Raw genomic sequence first — 20,536 nt, 5'->3', positions numbered from 1 at the left:
CCTCCAGTACATTTTCTGTCTCTACTGGTGCTGTTACTGATAAAACTAGCTTGATGAGGTCCATGTCTAAACATGCTTTAAGACCTAGCACTGCAGGTGCTCTAGTGTCAACAATGTAAAAGTCCAACATCATGTCACTTTCCTTGTATTTGCATTTGAAAGTGCATGTGCCTTTTACTGGGAGCTGTTCACCACCATAACCAGTCAGTCTGCGCATGGTGGGCTGTAGCTCGCACTCAGATGTCAAGCTGCGGTACTTATTCAGAGGAATAATGTTTACTTGTGCACCAGTGTCTAGTTTGAACTTTAGCTTTGTGCCTTGTGTTCCTATCTCAATGTCAGCAAAGGCTTGCTCTGTCTCTGATATGTGACTTTTTTGTGTCACTGAATCAATAAACAGTTCATCATCATTTGACATTTCATCTTCACTCACTGTGTGTACAGTTTTTCCACGGTAAGCTCTGCACATTTTTGCAAAGTGATTCCATTTACCACATTTTGTACACTGTTTGCCTTTAGCTGGGCAATTTCCTTGTTCGCCACGCACTTTGTATCCACAATATCCACATGTTTTGGGGCGTTTTGAGTCTGTGTTGCTCTGTTTTGGAGTTATGTCTCTCTCGGTTCTGAAACGCGCTCTGTGGGCACCGGAGGTGTGCTTTGATGTCTGCCTGACTGCGTGCACTGCTTGTTCACGTGATGCGCTCATGCTGCGGCGCGAAATGGTTTTCATCTGAGCCTGTGCTAGCTCGTGAGATCTGGCTATGTCGATAGCTTTGTCTAGCGTTAGCTCAGACCCAAATACAATACGGTCCCTGACCATCTCATCCTTGTTTGCATAATCACAGTCTTTCACAAGCAGACGCAGCTCAGTCACAAACTGTTCAAAAGACTCGCTAGCTCCCTGTACTTTCTCATGGAATTTGTACCTAGCGAAAATTGTATTAGTCTTCGGCACAACATATGCTTCAAAACGATCGTAGTATGTTTTCAGTACCTTTGATTCAGCCTCGGTAAGTGTCCATGTGTTGTAAATATCTCTCCCTTTTTCCCCGATCCAGAGGAGCAGGTAGCTACATTTTTCCTCTTCTCCTCTTTCCTTCAGAGGACCCGTGAACATTAGCTCCACATGCTGTTTGTACTTACGCCATGCATCGGGTAAGTTTGTAGACTCCCAGTCCATTCGAGGTGAAGGAACTCCAGAAAAATCCATCTTTTAAGACCATTTACTCTGACACCATGTCTTGTTTTGTACGCTTTGTACAAATAATAAAACGCAGAACTACAGGATGTTTCTTAACATAACTCTTTATTAACTAGCTACAACTACATGTTCGCCTATCTCCAACCACGATCAACTGACCATACCCTAACTGTCTGGGTGGTCTTAACTAATCACTGCACAGTAGGATACGGCGGTAAAATGCATCCAATTATAATTCAGTATGTATTCACATATGAATATTACATTCCCTACATCTGTCTGTTTCCTCTCTTTCATCCCTGTGTCAACATTATTGTCGTTTTCGTTTTCTGTTCCTGTCCGTGGTTATTAAATGTTCACTCCCTGTACCTGCTTCTCATCTCCAGCTTCGATCCTTACATGTTCGACATTGCAGCAGAATGTGCAGGCCAATGCCGACTGACAGATCTACATATCACCTTCCACTGAGTGTACAAAACATTAAGGACACCTCCTCTTTCCATGACAAGGACTGAACAGGTGAATCTAGGTGAACGCTATGCTATGATCCTTTATTGATATCACTTGTTAAATCCACTTCAATCCGTGTAGATGAAGAAGAGGACACAGGTTAAAGAAGCATTTTTAAGCCTTGAGACAATTGAGACATGGATTGTGTATTATGTGCCATTCAGAAGGTGAATGGGCAAAACAAAAGATTGAATCGCCTTTGAATGGGATATGGTAGGTAGTAGGTGCCAGGCACACCAGTTTATATTAAGAACTGCAACATTGCTGGGTTCTTCATGCTCAACTTTTGTTTCAAGAATGGTCCACCACTCAAAGGACATCCAGCTAACTTGACTCAACTGTGACAAGCATTGGAGTCAACATGGGCCAGCATCCTTGTGGAACACTTTCAACACCTTGTAGAGTCCATGCCCTGACGAATTGAGGCTGGGCTGTTCTGAGGGCAAGAGATTGGTAGCTAATTATGAGGATGGGAGATTGAGAACCTTTCTAGCTGGCTAGCTAAAGCCAACCTGATAAAATTGCTAGGTGGCGAGTATTACAAAGAATCAACAAAACATTTCCGTTGTATTTATTCATGAAGAATGAATCAAAAGGCTACATAGCTTGATCAAATTCATTTACAAACACACCTTCTGCGTGTCCCGCCCATAACCGGCATCTAAAATCAATCAGACACTGACGATACTGTTTGAACGCACTAGAGTATCTAACGTCCTGCATAGCATATGCTTGCTCCGTGGAGCAGGTACCACTTACTAGGGAGAATGTTCCAGAGAGTGTGACTCTTCCGCAAAATACCGCTGACAGATCTTTTTATTAATAATAATGTAAAAAATGTGGACTTGTGTGACTTTTTCCACATTTTGTTGTGTAACAAGATGGGATTCTAATGGATTTAATTGTCATATTTTTGTCAACGATCTAAGTTCAAAACTGTAACTACTTAAAGGCCACTCAGAAACATTCAATGTCCTCTTGGTAAGGAACTCCAGTGTATATTTGGTCTTGTGTTTTAAGTTATTGTCCTGCCGAAAGATTAATTTGTCTCCCAGTTTCTGCTGGAAAGCAGACTGAACCAACTTTTCCTCGAAGATTTTTCCTGTGCTTAGCTCTATTCCATTTATTTTTTATCCCCCCAAAAAACTCCAGAGTCCTTGCCAATGACAAGCATACCCATAATATGTAGCCACCAACATGCTTGAAAATATGAAGAGTGGTACTCAGTGATGTGTTTTATTGGATTTGCCCCAAACATGACACTTTGTATTCAGGACATAAAGGTAATTTCTCTGCCACATTTTTGCAGTTTTACTTTAGTGCCTTATTCCAAACAGGATGAATGTTTTGGAATATTTGTATTCTGCACAAGCTTCCTTCTTTTCACTCTGTCATGTAGGTTAGTACTGTATTGAGGAGTAACTACCGTATAATGTTGTTGATCCATGCTCAGTATTCTCCTATCACAGCCATCACACTCTGTAACTATCTTAAAAAGTCCCCATTCATTTCAGGCTGTTAGACAACAAAATGTGGAAAAAGTCAAAGGGTGTGAATACCTTCTGAAGGCACTGTATATCCACATAGTCCACAGCCGTTTTCATACTGTTGAAAGTTCAATGGGGAACATGAATGTGTCCAGTCTACTGGAGTGTCAGAGTGTACCAGTAGGGGTCATCAGTTACAATGCAGAATTCCGTGAGCAGTTCCATGTCTCTGTTACCATTCCCCTCTGTGTCTTTCTGGAGGTTTTTGTACAGCCAGTCAATCAGACTCTATCACTGTGGTGGACTTTTGGTGGAGGGACCAAACTGAGTGTTGGCAGTAAGTATTCAGTTCTAGATCTTGACGTCTGATATCAAAATCTCAATTAATTTTCTTAACAATATCACAACTCCCTTAAATAGAAAGTAGAAATGTATTTTTATTATTATTTTTGGAGAATTTGTTTTGCATTTATTTTCCTTAAAGTAAATGTTGTTGATTTAAAATGCCTATTCAAGATGTAATATATCAAACAAGGTTATACAGTGGGTATTCATTTGGAACAGGGATACTGTTCAAATCAGAGTGGTTTAGATAAATGGAGCTTTACAAAGAACAAAAGCAGAGTCTCTATCGTGTCAGAGGTTTTTGTACGGCCGCTGAATGAGATTGTATCACTGTGGTACACTTTTGGTGGAGGCACTAGACTGGATATTGGAAGTAAGTTTACCTACCTCTAATAAAGAAAATGTACTGACCTTGCGTATAGATGCACTGATAATCTTGTGAGAGAAGAAACTAATATTAAAATTGAAATAAATGCTATGCATAGTTATGTTTTTGGTAAAAGAGTTATTCTCTTCATAAGAGTCCCCATTTGTGTAAAAATATATTTTGGTTAAACCTCAAATTTGAAGCTATTATTTTTGGTTAACAGACCCATTCTCGTAAATAATATCACTATTCATTTTATTTAAATGTGTCTTTTAAATGTATATAATTGTTGTAAGATGGTTAAATTCAACATAAATTTACTCCTTCAGCATTCAGCTGCAACGTTTTGCTTCGCTTTGCTATCTATTTGATATTTACTATTTTGCTATCTTATTTGATCGCATTTGCTGTTTTATTTGCTATTTGCTGTCTATTTGCTATCTATTTGCTGTCTATTGAAAAGACTTGCTGTCTTGCGAATCCAGCTTTCTGCTGTTCATATGAATATAGGTTTATTTTCAATTTGATACAATATCTTGTAAATTACACATAACTTTATTCATTTTCTTTCGGTAAATTAAAACTTAAATGTTTTAGTGTGTATTTTAAATTAAATGTAGATCATTGTTAGATGTTTACAGTCAACTGGAATTTATTTATTCAGCATAGGCTTATTATCAACCAATTTTAATTGAATTCATAATTTAAGATTTGTTCATATATTCTGTGAAATGTTCTTTAAAATGATAATAATAATAATTAATAATGAAATGCAGTTTGATTCCTAGGAGTTTAATCCATTACAATAAAGGAGGAGAATACTGAAATATTTCACATTTTAAATAGTTACATTTTGAAGATAGTTGAATGTATTTTCAGTCATCTCATGTAGTTATAATATGCTTCAGTAGCTACTCAAAGGGAAGTGAAAGAGTGACATAAAGAATGATAAACCAGCTGTCTGTTTGTTTGAGGAACAGAAACCTACTGATGGACAAAGCCTTCATTTACAGCTAAGATGTTAAACTGCTGCATCATTATTGTCGTATCAGTCTGGTGATTGACAGTTCCCCTCTCCATAACTTCCCACCTGTCTCCTAGGTGATGTTCGTCCCACCCTGACAGTCCTGCCCCCCTCCAGTGTGGAGCTGCAGCAGGGGAAGGCCACTCTCATGTGCCTGGCCAACAAGGGCTTCCCCTCAGACTGGAAGCTGAGTTGGAAGGTGGACGGTAGCAGCAGCAGCACCTGGGAGGTGACCGGGAGCCCCGGGGTCCTGGAGAAGGACGGCCACTACAGCTGGAGCAGCACCCTGACCCTCCCTGTCGACCAGTGGAAGAAGGTGGGCTCTGTGATCTGTGAGGCCACCCAGGGCTCCCAGTCTCCACTCTCTGAGACACTGAGGAGAGACCAGTGTTCTGATTAATGAGCTCCCCCCTCTGACTCCACTGTTTTTACTCTGCACCTCTCCTTCTTACTGTTCCAGCAATACCAGCACACTGGTCTAATGCTGGGCTGGATCCTGTGTGGGAATCCTTCCTCCAGCTGGAGCTTTAAGCATAGTGGAACAAACACCAGAATATATGTCTGATTCTGATGTCAAATAGATCTGCTTGGCTTTCATATCACATGTGTTCTGAACCTTATTACTGTAAGGCTGTTGGATCTGACATGTTGAGATAATAAAGACGGTCAATATTTTAAAATGTGTGCCTGGATATCATTATTTAATGAGTTTTACCATTAGACATTGAGATCTTTTTGATTTATTGCATTGTCATAAGGAATGGTGAGCTCTCTACCCTGGAAAGTGATTTTCCTAATACATTTTACTCAATCAACCTCTCCCAATGAATGTTTGGCTGATTGGGCCACATTTGTTACCAGTCAAAAGGACATCTACAGTGATACTAATACTGAAGCCATGTTCTTTAGACTCCCCAGTCTTTATGATGTTACCAGAGCCATGTATTAGAGAGGACATTGAGGTTTCTGCATTATGATGTATTTACATGACACTTCAACATTCTGTGGCAGACATAGTAGCTCCCCATTAACATTACAACAATGCTGTGTAACTGAATGTTTAGAATTAGAACAATATTAAACTCTAAAAGTTGGCCTAACTCTCTAAATATATGACTCTGGATGTTACCAATACTGAAGCCATGTGCTCCAAGCTCAATGGAACTCTCTGTGAACAGGTGAACATCTGGCTGTGGTACTGCTCTATTCCGGGAGTGTTGTGGTCACCCTGCCCATGTAAATCTGAGTTTCAACCCCACCAGAGTTCACAATCACTCAGCCTCAAATCCTCTGGGACTGGGGCATCTGTGTGTCTGACTAAACAACTGAACATGGGCTGGGGAAGCAGACTTTACACTGGACTTTGCATAACGTTCAAATCGGGGAATTCAGTCTTTTTATGGCTTTGTATACAGTATGTGGACTACATTCATTTGTGACATATGAAAAGTAATACTATTAAAGTAGTACTTCTTGAATGGAATCAATATGACTGTATTCACTCTTTCAAGGTTGGAGGGGTATAGAAGTTGAGCAGGGCATGAATAGTTGGGTTCGGACAGGGTCGATATTCATGCTGTTGTGTAATGAAATGAGTGCTTCTTACAATAGCAAGATAAATCAAAGCGTGAAAAAAAATCTAAACCTATTCTGAATTTTGTTCAACATGTCTTTCAAAAGAAAACATTTTCCATTTCTTCTCTGTATCCTTAGTGGTCCCAGTGAGTTTAACAAAAATGTTACATTTTTGCAGAATATATTGAGAGATATGTACAATATCATAATGTATTGACAAGTCTAACCAAATACATTATTCTATTGTAGTGTCATATTTAGATTATTTGGTGTTTTGAATACTTTAGAATACAGGAGACTCTGTAGCTCTGCAGCTGTTGAGTCAGAGCAGTTCCTCTTTAGCTGAAGGAGGTTTTTGTACGACGCTCTAACACTGTGTGAACGGAGAGCTGTAACCCTGCTGACAGTAGTAATCTCCTGCATCTTCAGCCTGGACTCCACCGATGGTCAGAGTGTAATGAGTATATGGACTACCAGATCCACTCCCACTGAAACGACCTGGAATCCCAGACTGACGGTTTGTAGCATCATAAACCAGGAGTTTAGGAGCTTCTCCAGGTTTCTGTAGGTACCAGTGGAGATAATCAGCAGTACTTGAACTGGCTGTACAGCTGATAGAGACAGTCTCTCCCAGGCGAACAGACTGAGATTTAGGAGACTGAGTAAGAATTATATCTGCTGATGATTCTGAAAAATAAAACATAAGTGAAGAATGACTGATTAGTAAGTAAGGTTATCACAACAAATAGAAATTGCTAGTCTTCCAAAGCCTATCATGAAACTTCAGGCAAAACCAGATGATTTATTTTTATCCTTATTTGCAATATTCACAAACTAAGTTTAAATCTAAACCAAACATGAATAAAAGTTGGTCAAAGTGTCTCTCACCCTGAACAAGGAGCCCCAGCAGTAGAATCAGTGACATCATCATTGTGCTGCGTGTCAGTGGCTCTGAAAGGAGTGTACCTTCACTGATCAACACTGGGGTTTTAAAGTATGTGGAGCAATGAGGCAGGACAGATATGCAAAACGTTTATCTTTTACACAAATACACACACCGTGCACATGCACACACACACACACACACACACACAGAGATAAATGAAGTTTGCAGTTTCCAAAGGTATGTCTACTATATATCAAATTTGATAATACTAAAATAGAAAACGACAGATTTTAACAACTATGTCTTAAATGAGGCCTAGTTTGACAGACTGACACAGTGGTTTATGTCCCTCAACAGTGGTTGTCAGTCTCAGGAGAAGGTAAATAACATTTTAAACGGCAATAACAAAGTATTTTTAATGTCCCTGTTTCGGTAAAAAGCTGTGGGATGTGGCTGGAGAAATGTAACCACTCAAATTCATCAACAGGGCTATGGATGTAAGGACTGGACTTCCATGACAATAAAATTATAATACAATTGTATTTTTTTAGGCTATATGGTGTTGGTTGACATTTAAATTGCTTAGAAACACTGGAGTCCAACAAGCTTATATTTTCCATTTTGATGGTGTATGACAGTTAAACGAAGCTCATGAGGCATTTATAAGTTACACTATATTTTTCAAGAATCAATGGGAACATTTAATGAATTTATGAGTACAAAATAAATGTAGCAACTGCTGATTGTCCTTTTAAAAGTAGAACATCTTCTTCTGTATCCTTCAGACCTTCTAATGGTGGACAGTACTGGTGTTCTGTCACCCTGCTCTGACCACAGTGTGTAATGGCAGTCTGTTTGATGAGTAGAGTGGTGTTCTACTTAAAGGGGAACTTCACTCAAAAACTATCTTTTGGAAAAATGTTCATTAGTCCACTGTTGACACAGTCCCAAAATGTATTGCATGTCAGTAGTCAAGTTGTCAAAATGTTGGAAACTTCTTCTTGCGGTTTAGACTGAATCTGACATGGTTGAACCCATGTTGGGCATCAGACTGGGGAAAGCTTTGAAATGCATCCTTTTGTTGATCTATTCAGGCACAAATGTTGTTGCATACATCTTGAGTGTGTTTTTCCATTGTGCTCAATACTAAAATACCTGTCAAGATTTTGACATAGAATGAGGCAACTTCACAAGTATGATGAAATAGTCCAACACTTTATGGGATGTTGGGGCTCCTCTGAATCAAAGCAGAAGTAGATGTACAATAAGAGAAACAACAAATCAATGTATTCATCAAAACAAAATCAATGTATTTATGCATTTGAAAGCTGACAGATGTAATAGAATTTAGGATTTGACCAATGGAGGCCATACTCGAAGGGAGATAGACCACCAAAGGAACTAATCTCAGCTATCCTATGATTATAGGCTATACAGATCCAGAGTCAGCAACCCAAAAAGTGGGGTTTGTTGAGGACAAAATAGAAAAATTGTCTGCTCTAAAAACCAAACCAAAACACCTTACGTTTTTTTTAATTTTGTGAGTACCCTAATTTGTTACGGTTAAGGTTAAGGGGTTTGGTTATGGGTAGGGTGAGGGTTAGAGTTATGGGTTGGCATGCCCGCCACATCCCTTTAGTCAAACCTGCAGAGACCGACTTCAGACAGACACAGCACCATTCCGGCGATGTCCACCACGCTGATGGATCACAGGGATCCAGAGGATGAAGAATGCAACCACTACACTGGAGATCTGCTGCGTCAACTTGGTTCAGCAGCCCGTGGAGGCAGCAGTAGGATGTGACCTGCACAGAGAACGGGATCATGAACCCCAGCCCGTGTCTCGGCGGCACTCATCGCCCACTTTGCGAGTGGTCACAGCGGGGGCAGTCAGGCCGCATGCAAGCCCCCACAGGGCCAGGAGCAGTGCCACCTCCCCCTTGCGCACCAGCCGGTTCCACATCTGCGGGTAGAGCACCTGGAGATACAAATAGTATGTTAGCGTACAGGCTGAGGGAGAGCAGGATGGTGGCTAGATTGCAGAGTCCAGCCGTCCAGGAGAGTATAGATCCACACAGGTATCGTGGAAAATAATACTACTGATACACTTCAGTTAATGAACCTCTCTGAATGAATGCTTGGATGATTGGGCAAAAACCGTGTGCTCTAAACCCACTGGTCTTCATGATGTTACTAATACTGAAGCCATGTGCTCTAAACCCACTGGTCTTCATGATGTTACTAATACTGAAGCCATGTGCTCTAAACCCACTGGTCTTCATGATGTTACTAATACTGCAACCATGTGCTCTAAACCCACTGGTCTTCATGATGTTACTAATACTGAAACCATGTGTTCTAAACCCACTGGTCTTCATGATGTTACTAATACTGAAACCATGTGTTCTAAACCCACTGGTATTCATGATGTTACTAATACTGAAACCATGTGTTCTAAACCCACTGGTCTTCATGATGTTACTAATACTGATGCCATGTGCTCTAAACCCACTGGTCTTCATGATGTTACTAATACTGCAACCATGTGCTCTAAACCCACTGGTCTTCATGATGTTACTAATACTGAAACCATGTGTTCTAAACCCACTGGTCTTCATGATGTTACTAATACTGAAACCATGTGTTCTAAACCCACTGGTATTCATGATGTTACTAATACTGAAGCCATGTGCTCTAAACCCACTGGTCTTCATGATGTTACTAATACTGAAACCATGTGCTCTAAACCCACTGGTCTTCATGATGTTACTAATACTGAAACCATGTGTTCTAAACCCACTGGTCTTCATGATGTTACTAATACTGAAACAATGTGTTCTAAACCCGCTGGTCTTCATGATGTTACTAATACTGAAACCATGTGTTCTAAACTCACTGGTCTTCATGATGTTACTAATACTGAAACCATGTGTTCTAAACCCGCTGGTCTTCATGATGTTACTAATACTGAAAACATGTGCTCTAAACCCACTGGTCTTCATGATGTTACAAATACTGACGCCATGTGATATACTGTATCATAATGATGTCAAAGTAGTATTTATTTAGTGCAAATGATATGACTGTATTCACTCTTTCAAGTTTGGAGGGGTATAGAAGTTGAATAGGGCATGAATAGTTCGGTTCAGACAGGGTCAACATTCATGCTGTTGTGTACTGAAATGGGTTCTTCTTACAATATGAAGAGAAATCGAAGAGTAAATCTAAACATATTCCGAACTTTGCTTAACATGTCCTAAAGAAAGCATTTTCTACAGCTCTGTATCCTTAGTGGTCCCAGTGTTTTTACAAAGATGTAACGTATTTGGAGAATATATTGAGAGATATGTACCAGTACCAGTATGTGTCAAATTTCCAAGAATTGGTGTTTAGAATACTTTAGAATACGGGAGACTCTGTAGCTCTGCAGCTGTTGAGTCAGAGCAGTTCCTCTTTAGCTGAGGGAGGTTTTTGTACGACGCTCTAACACTGTGTGAATGGATAACTGCCACCCTGCTGACAGTAGTAATCTCCTGCATCTTCAGCCTGGACTCCACTGATGGTCAGAGTGTAATGAGTATTTGAACTACCAGATCCACTCCCACTGAAACGACCTGGAATCCCAGACTGACGGTTTGTACCAGAATAAACCAGAAGTTTAGGAGCTTCTCCAGGTTTCTGCAGGTACCAGTTAAGCGCATTACCAGTACTTGAACTGGCTGTACAGCTGATAGAGACAGTCTCTCCTGGGCGAACAGACTGAGATTTAGGAGACTGAGTCAGAATTATATCTCCTGATGAATCTGAAAAATAAAATAAAAGTGAATAAAGCTGATTAGTAAGGTTATCACAACAAATAGACATTGATAATCTTCCACATTCTACCATTAAACATATCAGGCAAAACCAGATTTGTTTTTATTAATATCTTCAATATTCACAAAAGGACATTTAATTCTGAAGCCAAACTCATCATTAATCAAAGTTAGTCAAAGTGTCTCTCACCCTGAACAAGGAGCCCCAGTGTCCCCAGCAGTAGAATCAGTGACATCATCATTGTGCTGCGTGTCAGTGGCTCTGAAAGGAGTGAACAGTCACTGATCAACACTGGGGTTTAAAAGTATGTGGAGCAATGAGGCAGGACAGATATGCAAAACCCCAATATTTCATGCAAATACACCACACAGATAAAAGTCAACAGTTAAAGGTAGGCCTACTGTATATTACATTTGAGAATACTGAAATCTTAATCCACACAATATAACAACTATATCTTAAATGAGGCCTACTTTGACTCACTTACACAGTGGTTTATGTCCATCAACAGTGGTTGTCAGTCTCAGAAGGTCAATTAAGTTTAACAGTAGAATTATTGCCTCTGTGTGTTTCAAACCTTCTCAAGATGGACAGTAGTGGTGGTAATACGAAATCAATTTATTCATGCATGGGAAAGCTGGATTTTACTAATGGAGGTCAAGCTTGAATGGGTTAAATCACCAATGGAACTAATCTAGGCAACCATATGGATACATAGAAAGTACAGGCTATACAGACAGCTTGCAGGCGGCCCAGAGTCCAGCCAGTCAGGAGAGTATTGATCCACACAGGTATCGTGGCCATGCACAAGATGACGGAGGATACCAGGTTCAGCATGAGACACAGGGTAAAGTTTGGGCATCGGGACGAGCTGCTCAGTGTGACCACCAGAACAGCTATGTTACCAGGGACGCCCAGCGCACAGCACAGCCCCAGGACGATGTTTGAAATCAGGGGGTCTAAATCCAGGGAGGTGGGGTCCATGCTGGAGGTGTTGGAGGAGTTCAGTTGCTGCATGGTTGATGAAAGATAAGAGATCTAAGAGCTATCTGGAAGACAGTAGACTTTAGACATTTAATTCTTTGTTTCTAAAAATTTATACTGTTAAAACAGTCTCTACACTAGTAAATAGAGTGCATGATATCCTCGCAAGTTCATGTCATAGAGTCATAATAAGTGAAAGGTGTGGGTTAACTGCCTCTGCTCAGATTCCTCCTGATGAGCTGTGTGTGTGTTTTTCTTTTCAGATTTACCCCCTTTTCTCCCCAATTTGTAGTTACAGTCTGGTCCCATCGCAGCAACTCCCCTGTGGACTCATGAGAGGTGTAGGTTGAGAGCCATGCGTCCTCCGAAACACAATCCTGCCAAGCCGCACTGCTTCTTGACACCCTGCTCGCTTAACTCGGAAGCCAGCCACAGCAATGTGTTGGAGGAAACACTGTCCAGCTGGCAACCGAGGTCAGCTTGCAGGCTCCCATTCCACCACAAGGAGTCGCTAGAGTGTGATGGGACAAGGAAATCCAGGCCGGCCAAACTCTCACCTAACCCGGAAGACGCTGGGCCAATTGTGCGACCCCTCATGGGTCTCCCGGTCACGGCCGGCTGTGACACAGCCTGGGATCGAACCCAGGTCTGTAATGACGCCTCAATCACTGTGATGCAGTGCCTTAGACTGCTATGGCACGTTTCCACGTCATTTCAATGAAATTATGTTGAACCAACGTGGAACAGACATTGAAATGACATCTGCCCAGTGGGATGATTGCACTTTTAATTTCCTCCCTGCCACAGATTCTAGCATAAATCTACCATGACTGCTATCTTATGTTATCTTAATTTGGAAGATATTGACAATAACTGGTCATTTGTATAAAGAGTGGGAAGCGACTATGAGTTGTCATATATAGCCTACCGACATTCTCCCTTCACCACTTCATTGACCTTTCCTTCTTCTTTCCCTCTATTTCTTCTCTCTGTTTCTTGATTGAGTTAGTTTCACTGTCCAAATAATATCTTTTATCAGTTGAAACCTCAACCTTTTACAGTAACTGTCAACATCTCAAACATTCTTTCCAAACGTAATTCACAGTCCTTATAAAGTCTCACTGAGTCTTTGTAAACTTGATCAGATCCACAGATGACTGATTATACAATGTGGATGGGTGGGTCTGTCAATACTATTCGCAGTCAATCTAGATTCTAGGCTCATCTATTCGTTCTAAGCTAACAAGACAGAAGACAGAAAAGAGAAAATGAGCGTGTTCGACAAGATCACTTTAGTCAAGTCCATGACCATCATTGAACAGGTCTTCCAAAGTGTGTTGTATTATGGGAGCCTACATAACAACTGCATGAACTTTACAAAAACCATTTCATCAAAGGTCATGAAGTTTTGACAGTAGTCGACTGCAAGTTTCTGCAGTTCCTCCTCAGCAGTTGTAACTTGCAGCCATCACCTGCAATGTGGGAGACTCTTTTGTCTACCAATCATTAGGGTGTTTTTGTTTGACCCACGTGAAAGTGACCAAAGACATGATTGAAACAGATTTGCCACAAATCATGTACACAGTGGATATGTACAAATAAATGTGATACTTGAGTCCCTCTCTCACCAATTGATTGTTCAATGTTCACACATCTTTTCAGTTTGTGAGTGTGTGATATGGGGGTTGGAGACATGCTTACTTCAACTGTCGCAGAGGCACCTCCCACAACTTCCCTCCTTGGGTTTGTTCTGCTCACGCCTGCTCCCGCTCTCCTTCTCTGGCTCTCGAGGGCGCCAGGCCTTTCATTACGCACATCGGTCACCATCATTACGCGCATCAGCGCTCATTGTACTCACCTGGACTCCTTCACGTTTTGATTGCCTTCCCTACATCTGTCTGTTTCCTCTCTTTCATGCCCGTGTCAACATTATTGTCGTTTCCGTTTTCTGTTCCTGTCCGTGGTTATTAAATGTTCACTCCCTGTACCTGCTTCTCATCTCCAGCTTCGATCCTTACATGTTCGACATTGCAGCAGAATGTGCAGGCCAATGCCGACTGACAGATCTACAAATCACCTTCCACTGAGTGTACAAAACATTAAGGACACCTCCTCTTTCCATGACAAGGACTGAACAGGTGAATCTAGGTGAATGCTATGCTATGATCCTTTATTGATATCACTTGTTAAATCCACTTCAATCCGTGTAGATGAAGAAGAGGACACAGGTTAAAGAAGCATTTTTAAGCAATGAGACAATTGAGACATGGATTGTGTATTATGTGCCATTCAGAAGGTGAATGGGCAAAACAAAAGATTGAATCGCCTTTGAATGGGATATGGTAGGTAGTAGGTGCCAGGCACACCGGTTTATATTAAGAACTGCAACATTGCTGGGTTCTTCATGCTCAACTTTTGTTTCAAGAATGGTCCACCACTCAAAGGACATCCAGCTAACTTGACTCAACTGTGACAAGCATTGGAGTCAACATGGGCCAGCATCCTTGTGGAACACTTTCAACACCTTGTAGAGTCCATGCCCTGACGAATTGAGGCTGGGCTGTTCTGAGGGCAAGAGATTGGTAGCTAATTATGAGGATGGGAGATTGAGAACCTTTCTAGCTGGCTAGCTAAAGCCAACCTGATAAAATTGCTAGGTGGCGAGTATTACAAAGAATCAACAAAACATTTCCGTTGTATTTATTCATGAAGAATGAATCAAAAGGCTACATAGCTTGATCAAATTCATTTACAAACACACCTTCTGCGTGTCCCGCCCATAACCGGCATCTAAAATCAATCAGACACTGACGATACTGTTTGAACGCACTAGAGTATCTAACGTCCTGCCTAGCATATGCTTGCTCCGTGGAGCAGGTACCACTTACTAGGGAGAATGTTCCAGAGAGTGTGACTCTTCCGCAAAATACCGCTGACAGATCTTTTTATTAATAATAATGTAAAAAATGTGGACTTGTGTGACTTTTTCCACATTTTGTTGTGTAACAAGATGGGATTCTAATGGATTTAATTGTCATATTTTTGTCAACGATCTAAGTTCAAAACTGTAACTACTTAAAGGCCACTCAGAAACATTCAATGTCCTCTTGGTAAGGAACTCCAGTGTATATTTGGTCTTGTGTTTTAAGTTATTGTCCTGCTGAAAGATTAATTTGTCTCCCAGTTTCTGCTGGAAAGCAGACTGAACCAACTTTTCCTCTAAGATTTTTCCTGTGCTTAGCTCTATTCCATTTATTTTTTATCCCCCCAAAAAACTCCAGAGTCCTTGCCAATGACAAGCATACCCATAATATGTAGCCACCAACATGCTTGAAAATATGAAGAGTGGTACTCAGTGATGTGTTTTATTGGATTTGCCCCAAACATGACACTTTGTATTCAGGACATAAAGGTAATTTCTCTGCCACATTTTTGCAGTTTTACTTTAGTGCCTTATTCCAAACAGGATGAATGTTTTGGAATATTTGTATTCTGCACAGGTTAGTACTGTATTGAGGAGTAACTACCGTATAATGTTGTTGATCCATGCTCAGTATTCTCCTATCACAGCCATCACACTCTGTAACTATCTTAAAAAGTCCCCATTCATTTCAGGCTGTTAGACAACAAAATGTGGAAAAAGTCAAAGGGTGTGAATACCTTCTGAAGGCACTGTATATCCACATAGTCCACAGCCGTTTTCATACTGTTGAAAGTTCAATGGGGAACATGAATGTGTCCAGTCTACTGGAGTGTCAGAGTGTACCAGTAGGGGTCATCAGTTACAATGCAGAATTCCGTGAGCAGTTCCATGTCTCTGTTACCATTCCCTCTGTGTCTGTCTGGAGGTTTTTGTACAGCCAGTCAATCAGACTCTATCACTGTGGTGGACTTTTGGTGGAGGGACCAAACTGAGTGTTGGCAGTAAGTATTCAGTTCTAGATCTTGACGTCTGATATCAAAATCTCAATTAATTTTCTTAACAATATCACAACTCCCTTAAATAGAAAGTAGAAATGTATTTTTATTTTTGGAGAATTTGTTTTGCATTTATTTTCCTTAAAGTAAATGTTGTTGATTTAAAATGCCTATTCAAGATGTAATATATCAAACAAGGTTATACAGTGGGTATTCATTTGGAAGAGGGATACTGTTCAAATCAGAGTGGTTTAGATAAATGGAGCTTTACAAAGAACAAAAGCAGAGTCTCTATCGTGTCAGAGGTTTTTGTACGGCCGCTGAATGAGATTGTATCACTGTGGTACACTTTTGGTGGAGGCACTAGACTGGATATTGGAAGTAAGTTTACCTACAGTACCTCTAATAAAGAAAATGTACTGACCTTGCGTATAGATGCACTGATAATCTTGTGAGAGAAGAAACTAATATTAAAATTGAAATAAATGCTATGCATAGTTATGTTTTTGGTAAAAGAGTTATTCTCTTCATAAGAGTCCCCATTTGTGTAAAAATATATTTTGGTTAAACCTCAAATTTGAAGCTATTATTTTTGGTTAACAGACCCATTCTCGTAAATAATATCACTATTCATTTTATTTAAATGTGTCTTTTAAATGTATATAATTGTTGTAAGATGGTTAAATTCAACATAAATTTACTCCTTCAGCATTCAGCTGCAACGTTTTGCTTCGCTTTGCTATCTATTTGATATTTACTATTTTGCTATCTTATTTGATCGCATTTGCAGTTTTATTTGCTATTTGCTGTCTATTTGCTATCTATTTGCTGTCTATTGAAAAGACTTGCTGTCTTGCGAATCCAGCTTTCTGCTGTTCATATGAATATAGGTTTATTTTCAATTTGATACAATATCTTGTAAATTACACATAACTTTATTCATTTTCTTTCGGTAAATTAAAACTTAAATGTTTTAGTGTGTATTTTAAATTAAATGTAGATCATTGTTAGATGTTTACAGTCAACTGGAATTTATTTATTCAGCATAGGCTTATTATCAACCAATTTTAATTTAATTCATAATTTAAGAATTGTTCATACATTCTGTGAAATGTTCTTTAAAATAATAATAATAATAATTAATAATGAAATGCAGTTTGATTCCTAGGAGTTTAATCCATTACAATAAGGGAGGAGAATACTGAAATATTTCACATTTTAAATAGTTACGTTTTGAAGATAGTTGAATGTATTTTCAGTCATCTCATGTAGTTATAATATGCTTCAGTAGCTACTCAAAGGGAAGTGAAAGAGTGACATAAAGACTAATAAACTAACTGTCTATATGAGGAACAGAAACCTACAGATGGACAAAGCCTTCATTTACAGCTAAGATGTTAAACTGCTGCATCATTATTGTCATATCAGTCTGGTGATTGACAGTTCCCCTCTCCATAACTTCCCACCTGTCTCCTAGGTGACATTCGTCCCACCCTGACAGTCCTGCCCCCCTCCAGTGTGGAGCTGCAGCAGGGGAAGGCCACTCTCATGTGCCTGGCCAACAAGGGCTTCCCCTCAGACTGGAAGCTGGGCTGGAAGGTGGACGGTAGCAGCAGCAGCAGCAACACCTGGGAGGTCACCAGGAGCCCCGGGGTCCTGGAGAAGGACGGCCACTACAGCTGGAGCAGCACCCTGACCCTCCCTGTCGACCAGTGTAAGAAGGTGGGCTCTGTGGTCTGTGAGGCCACCCAGGGCTCCCAGTCTCCACTCTCTGAGACACTGAGGAGAGACCAGTGTTCTGATTAATGAGCTCCCCCCTCTGACTCCACTGTTTTTACTCTGCACCTCTCCTTCTTACTGTTCCAGCAATACCAGCACACTGGTCTAATGCTGGGCTGGATCCTGTGTGGGAATCCTTCCTCCAGCTGGAGCTTTTAGCATAGTGGAACAAACACCAGAATATATGTCTGATTCTGATGTCAAATAGATCTGCTTGTCTTTCATATCACATGTGTTCTGAACCTTATTACTGTAAGGCTGTTGGTTCTGACATGTTGAGATAATAAAGACGGTCAATATTTTAAATGGTTTGCCTGGATATCATTATTTAATGAGTTTTACTATTAGACATTGAGGTCTTTTTGATTTATTGCATTTTATAAGGAATGTCGATCTCTACCCTGGAAAGTGATTTTCCTAATACATTTTACTCAATCAACCTCTCCCAATGAATGTTTGGCTGATTTGGAACCAGTCAAAAGGACATCTACAGTGATACTAATACTGAAGCCATGTTCTCTAGACTCCCCAGACTTTATGATGTTACCAGAACCATGTATTAGAGAGGACATTGAGGTTTCTGCATTATGATGCATTTACATGACACTTCAACATTCTGTGGCAGACATAGTAGCTCCCCATTAACATTACAACAATGCTGTGTAACTGAATGTCTAGAACAACATTACAAACACTAAAAGTTGGCCTTACTCTAAATATATGACTCTGGATATTATCAATACTGAAGCCATGTGCTCCAAGCTCAATGGAACTCTCTGTGAACAGGTGAACATCTGGCCATGGTACTGCTCTATTCTGGGAGTGTTGTGGTCACCCTGCCCATGTAAATCTGAGTTTAAACCCCACCAGAGTTCACAATCACTCAGCCTCAAATCCTCTGGGACTGGGGCATCTGTGTGTCTGACTAAACAACTGAACATGGGCTGGGGAAGCAGACTTTACACTGGACTTTGCATAACGTTCAAATCGGGGAATTCACAGTCTTTTTATGGCTTTGTATACAGTATGTGGACTACATTCATTTGTGACATATGAGAAGTAATACTATTAAAGTAGTACTTCTTGAATGGAATCAATATGACTGTATTCCCTCTTTCAAGGTTGGAGGGGTATAGAAGTTGAGCAGGGCATGAATAGTTGGGTTCGGACAGGGTCGATATTCATGCTGTTGTGGAATGAAATGAGTGCTTCTTACAATATCAAGATAAATCAAAGCGTGAAAAAAAAATCTAAACCTATTCTGAATTTTGTTCAACATGTCTTTCAAAAGAAAACATTTTCTATTTCTTCTCTGTATCCTTAGTGGTCCCAGTGAGTTTAACAAAGATTTAACATTTTTGCAGAATATATTGAGAGATATGTACAGTATCATAGTCCATAGACAAGTCTAACCAATTACATTATTGTAGTGTCATATTTAGATTATTTGGTGTTTAGAATACTTTAGAATACGGGAGACTCTGTAGCTCTGCAGCTGTTGAGTCAGAGCAGTTCCTCTTTAGCTGAAGGAGGTTTTTGTACGACGCTTTAACACTGTGTGAACGGAGAGCTGTTACTCTGCTGACAGTAGTAATCTCCTGCATCTTCAGCCTGGACTCCACTGATGGTCAGAGTGTAATGAGTATATGGACTACCAGATCCACTCCCACTGAAACGACCTGGAGTCCCAGACTGACGGGTTGTAGCAGTATAAACCAGGAGTTTAGGAGCTTCTCCAGGTTTCTGCAGGTACCAGTGGAGATAATTACCAGTACTTGAACTGGCTGTACAGCTGATAGAGACAGTCTCTCCTGGACTAACAGACTGAGATTTAGGAGACTGAGTCAGGATTATATCTCCTGATGATTCTGAAAGATAAACAAAGTGAAGAAAGGCTGATCAGTAAGGTTATCACAACAACATTGATATTATAAAGCATAGCCTATCAAGCTAAATGTTAAAAAAAGCTCTGTCATGTTAAATTAACGAATGAAGTTTAACTCTGAATCCAAACTCATCATGAATCACAGTTAGTCAAAGTGTCTCTCACCCTGAACAAGGAGCCCCAGTGTCCCCAGCAGTAGAATCAGTGACATCATCATTGTGCTGCGTGTCAGTGGCTCTGAAAGGAGTGAACAGTCACTGATCAACACTGGGGTTTTAAAAGTATGTGGAGCAATGAAGCAAATGTCTCATCTTTTATGCAAATATGTGCGCGCACACACACACACACACACACACACACACACACACACACACACACACACACAGAGAGAGAGATAAAATAAGTCAGCAGTTTCCAAAAGTATGCTTACTCTATAACAAATCTGAGAAAACTAAAATCATAGACAAACCACACATTGTAACAACTATTTCTTGAATGGGGCCTAGTTTGATGTACATCAACAGTGGTTGTCAGTCCCAGGAGAAGATAAATGAAGCTTAACAATAGAATTGCTGCCTCTGCATTATGTCCTTCAAACCTTCTCATGGTGGACTATAGTGGAGCTCTGTCTTCCTGTGTAATGGCAGTTTGAGTGACAGGTAGAGTGGGTGTTTTAATTTAAGTTAAAGATCCCCAGAACCTTATAAAAATAAAGTCACACACTCAATATAACCATTCAGTTGTTGGGAGCAAATC

The 20,536-nt window shown here is 40.3% G+C and overlaps 3 gene segments (V, D, J or C); 2 read left to right on the top strand and 1 right to left on the bottom strand.

Annotated features, from left to right (window-relative positions):
• The first annotated feature begins 3,342 nt into the window (after positions 1-3,342).
• Positions 3,343-5,617, top strand: LOC115173159 (Ig kappa-b4 chain C region-like). The segment is given in 2 exon segments: positions 3,343-3,538; positions 5,015-5,617. Coding segments are annotated over 2 exon segments (519 nt in total).
• A 41-nt stretch (positions 5,618-5,658) lies between these two features.
• LOC115173654 (immunoglobulin kappa variable 1-39-like) lies at positions 5,659-7,458 on the bottom strand. The segment is given in 2 exon segments: positions 5,659-7,199; positions 7,401-7,458. Coding segments are annotated over 2 exon segments (363 nt in total).
• A 6,008-nt stretch (positions 7,459-13,466) lies between these two features.
• LOC115173157 (Ig kappa-b4 chain C region-like) lies at positions 13,467-18,201 on the top strand. The segment is given in 3 exon segments: positions 13,467-13,530; positions 16,003-16,122; positions 17,594-18,201. Coding segments are annotated over 3 exon segments (513 nt in total).
• The last annotated feature ends 2,335 nt before the right edge of the window (positions 18,202-20,536 follow it).

The sequence above is a fragment of the Salmo trutta genome, chromosome 34 (assembly GCF_901001165.1).
Source record: "Salmo trutta chromosome 34, fSalTru1.1, whole genome shotgun sequence".
Taxonomy (NCBI): domain Eukaryota; kingdom Metazoa; phylum Chordata; class Actinopteri; order Salmoniformes; family Salmonidae; genus Salmo; species Salmo trutta.
The sequence above is the reverse complement of the archived record's forward strand: the minus strand, read 5'-3'. Positions and strand labels throughout refer to the sequence as shown.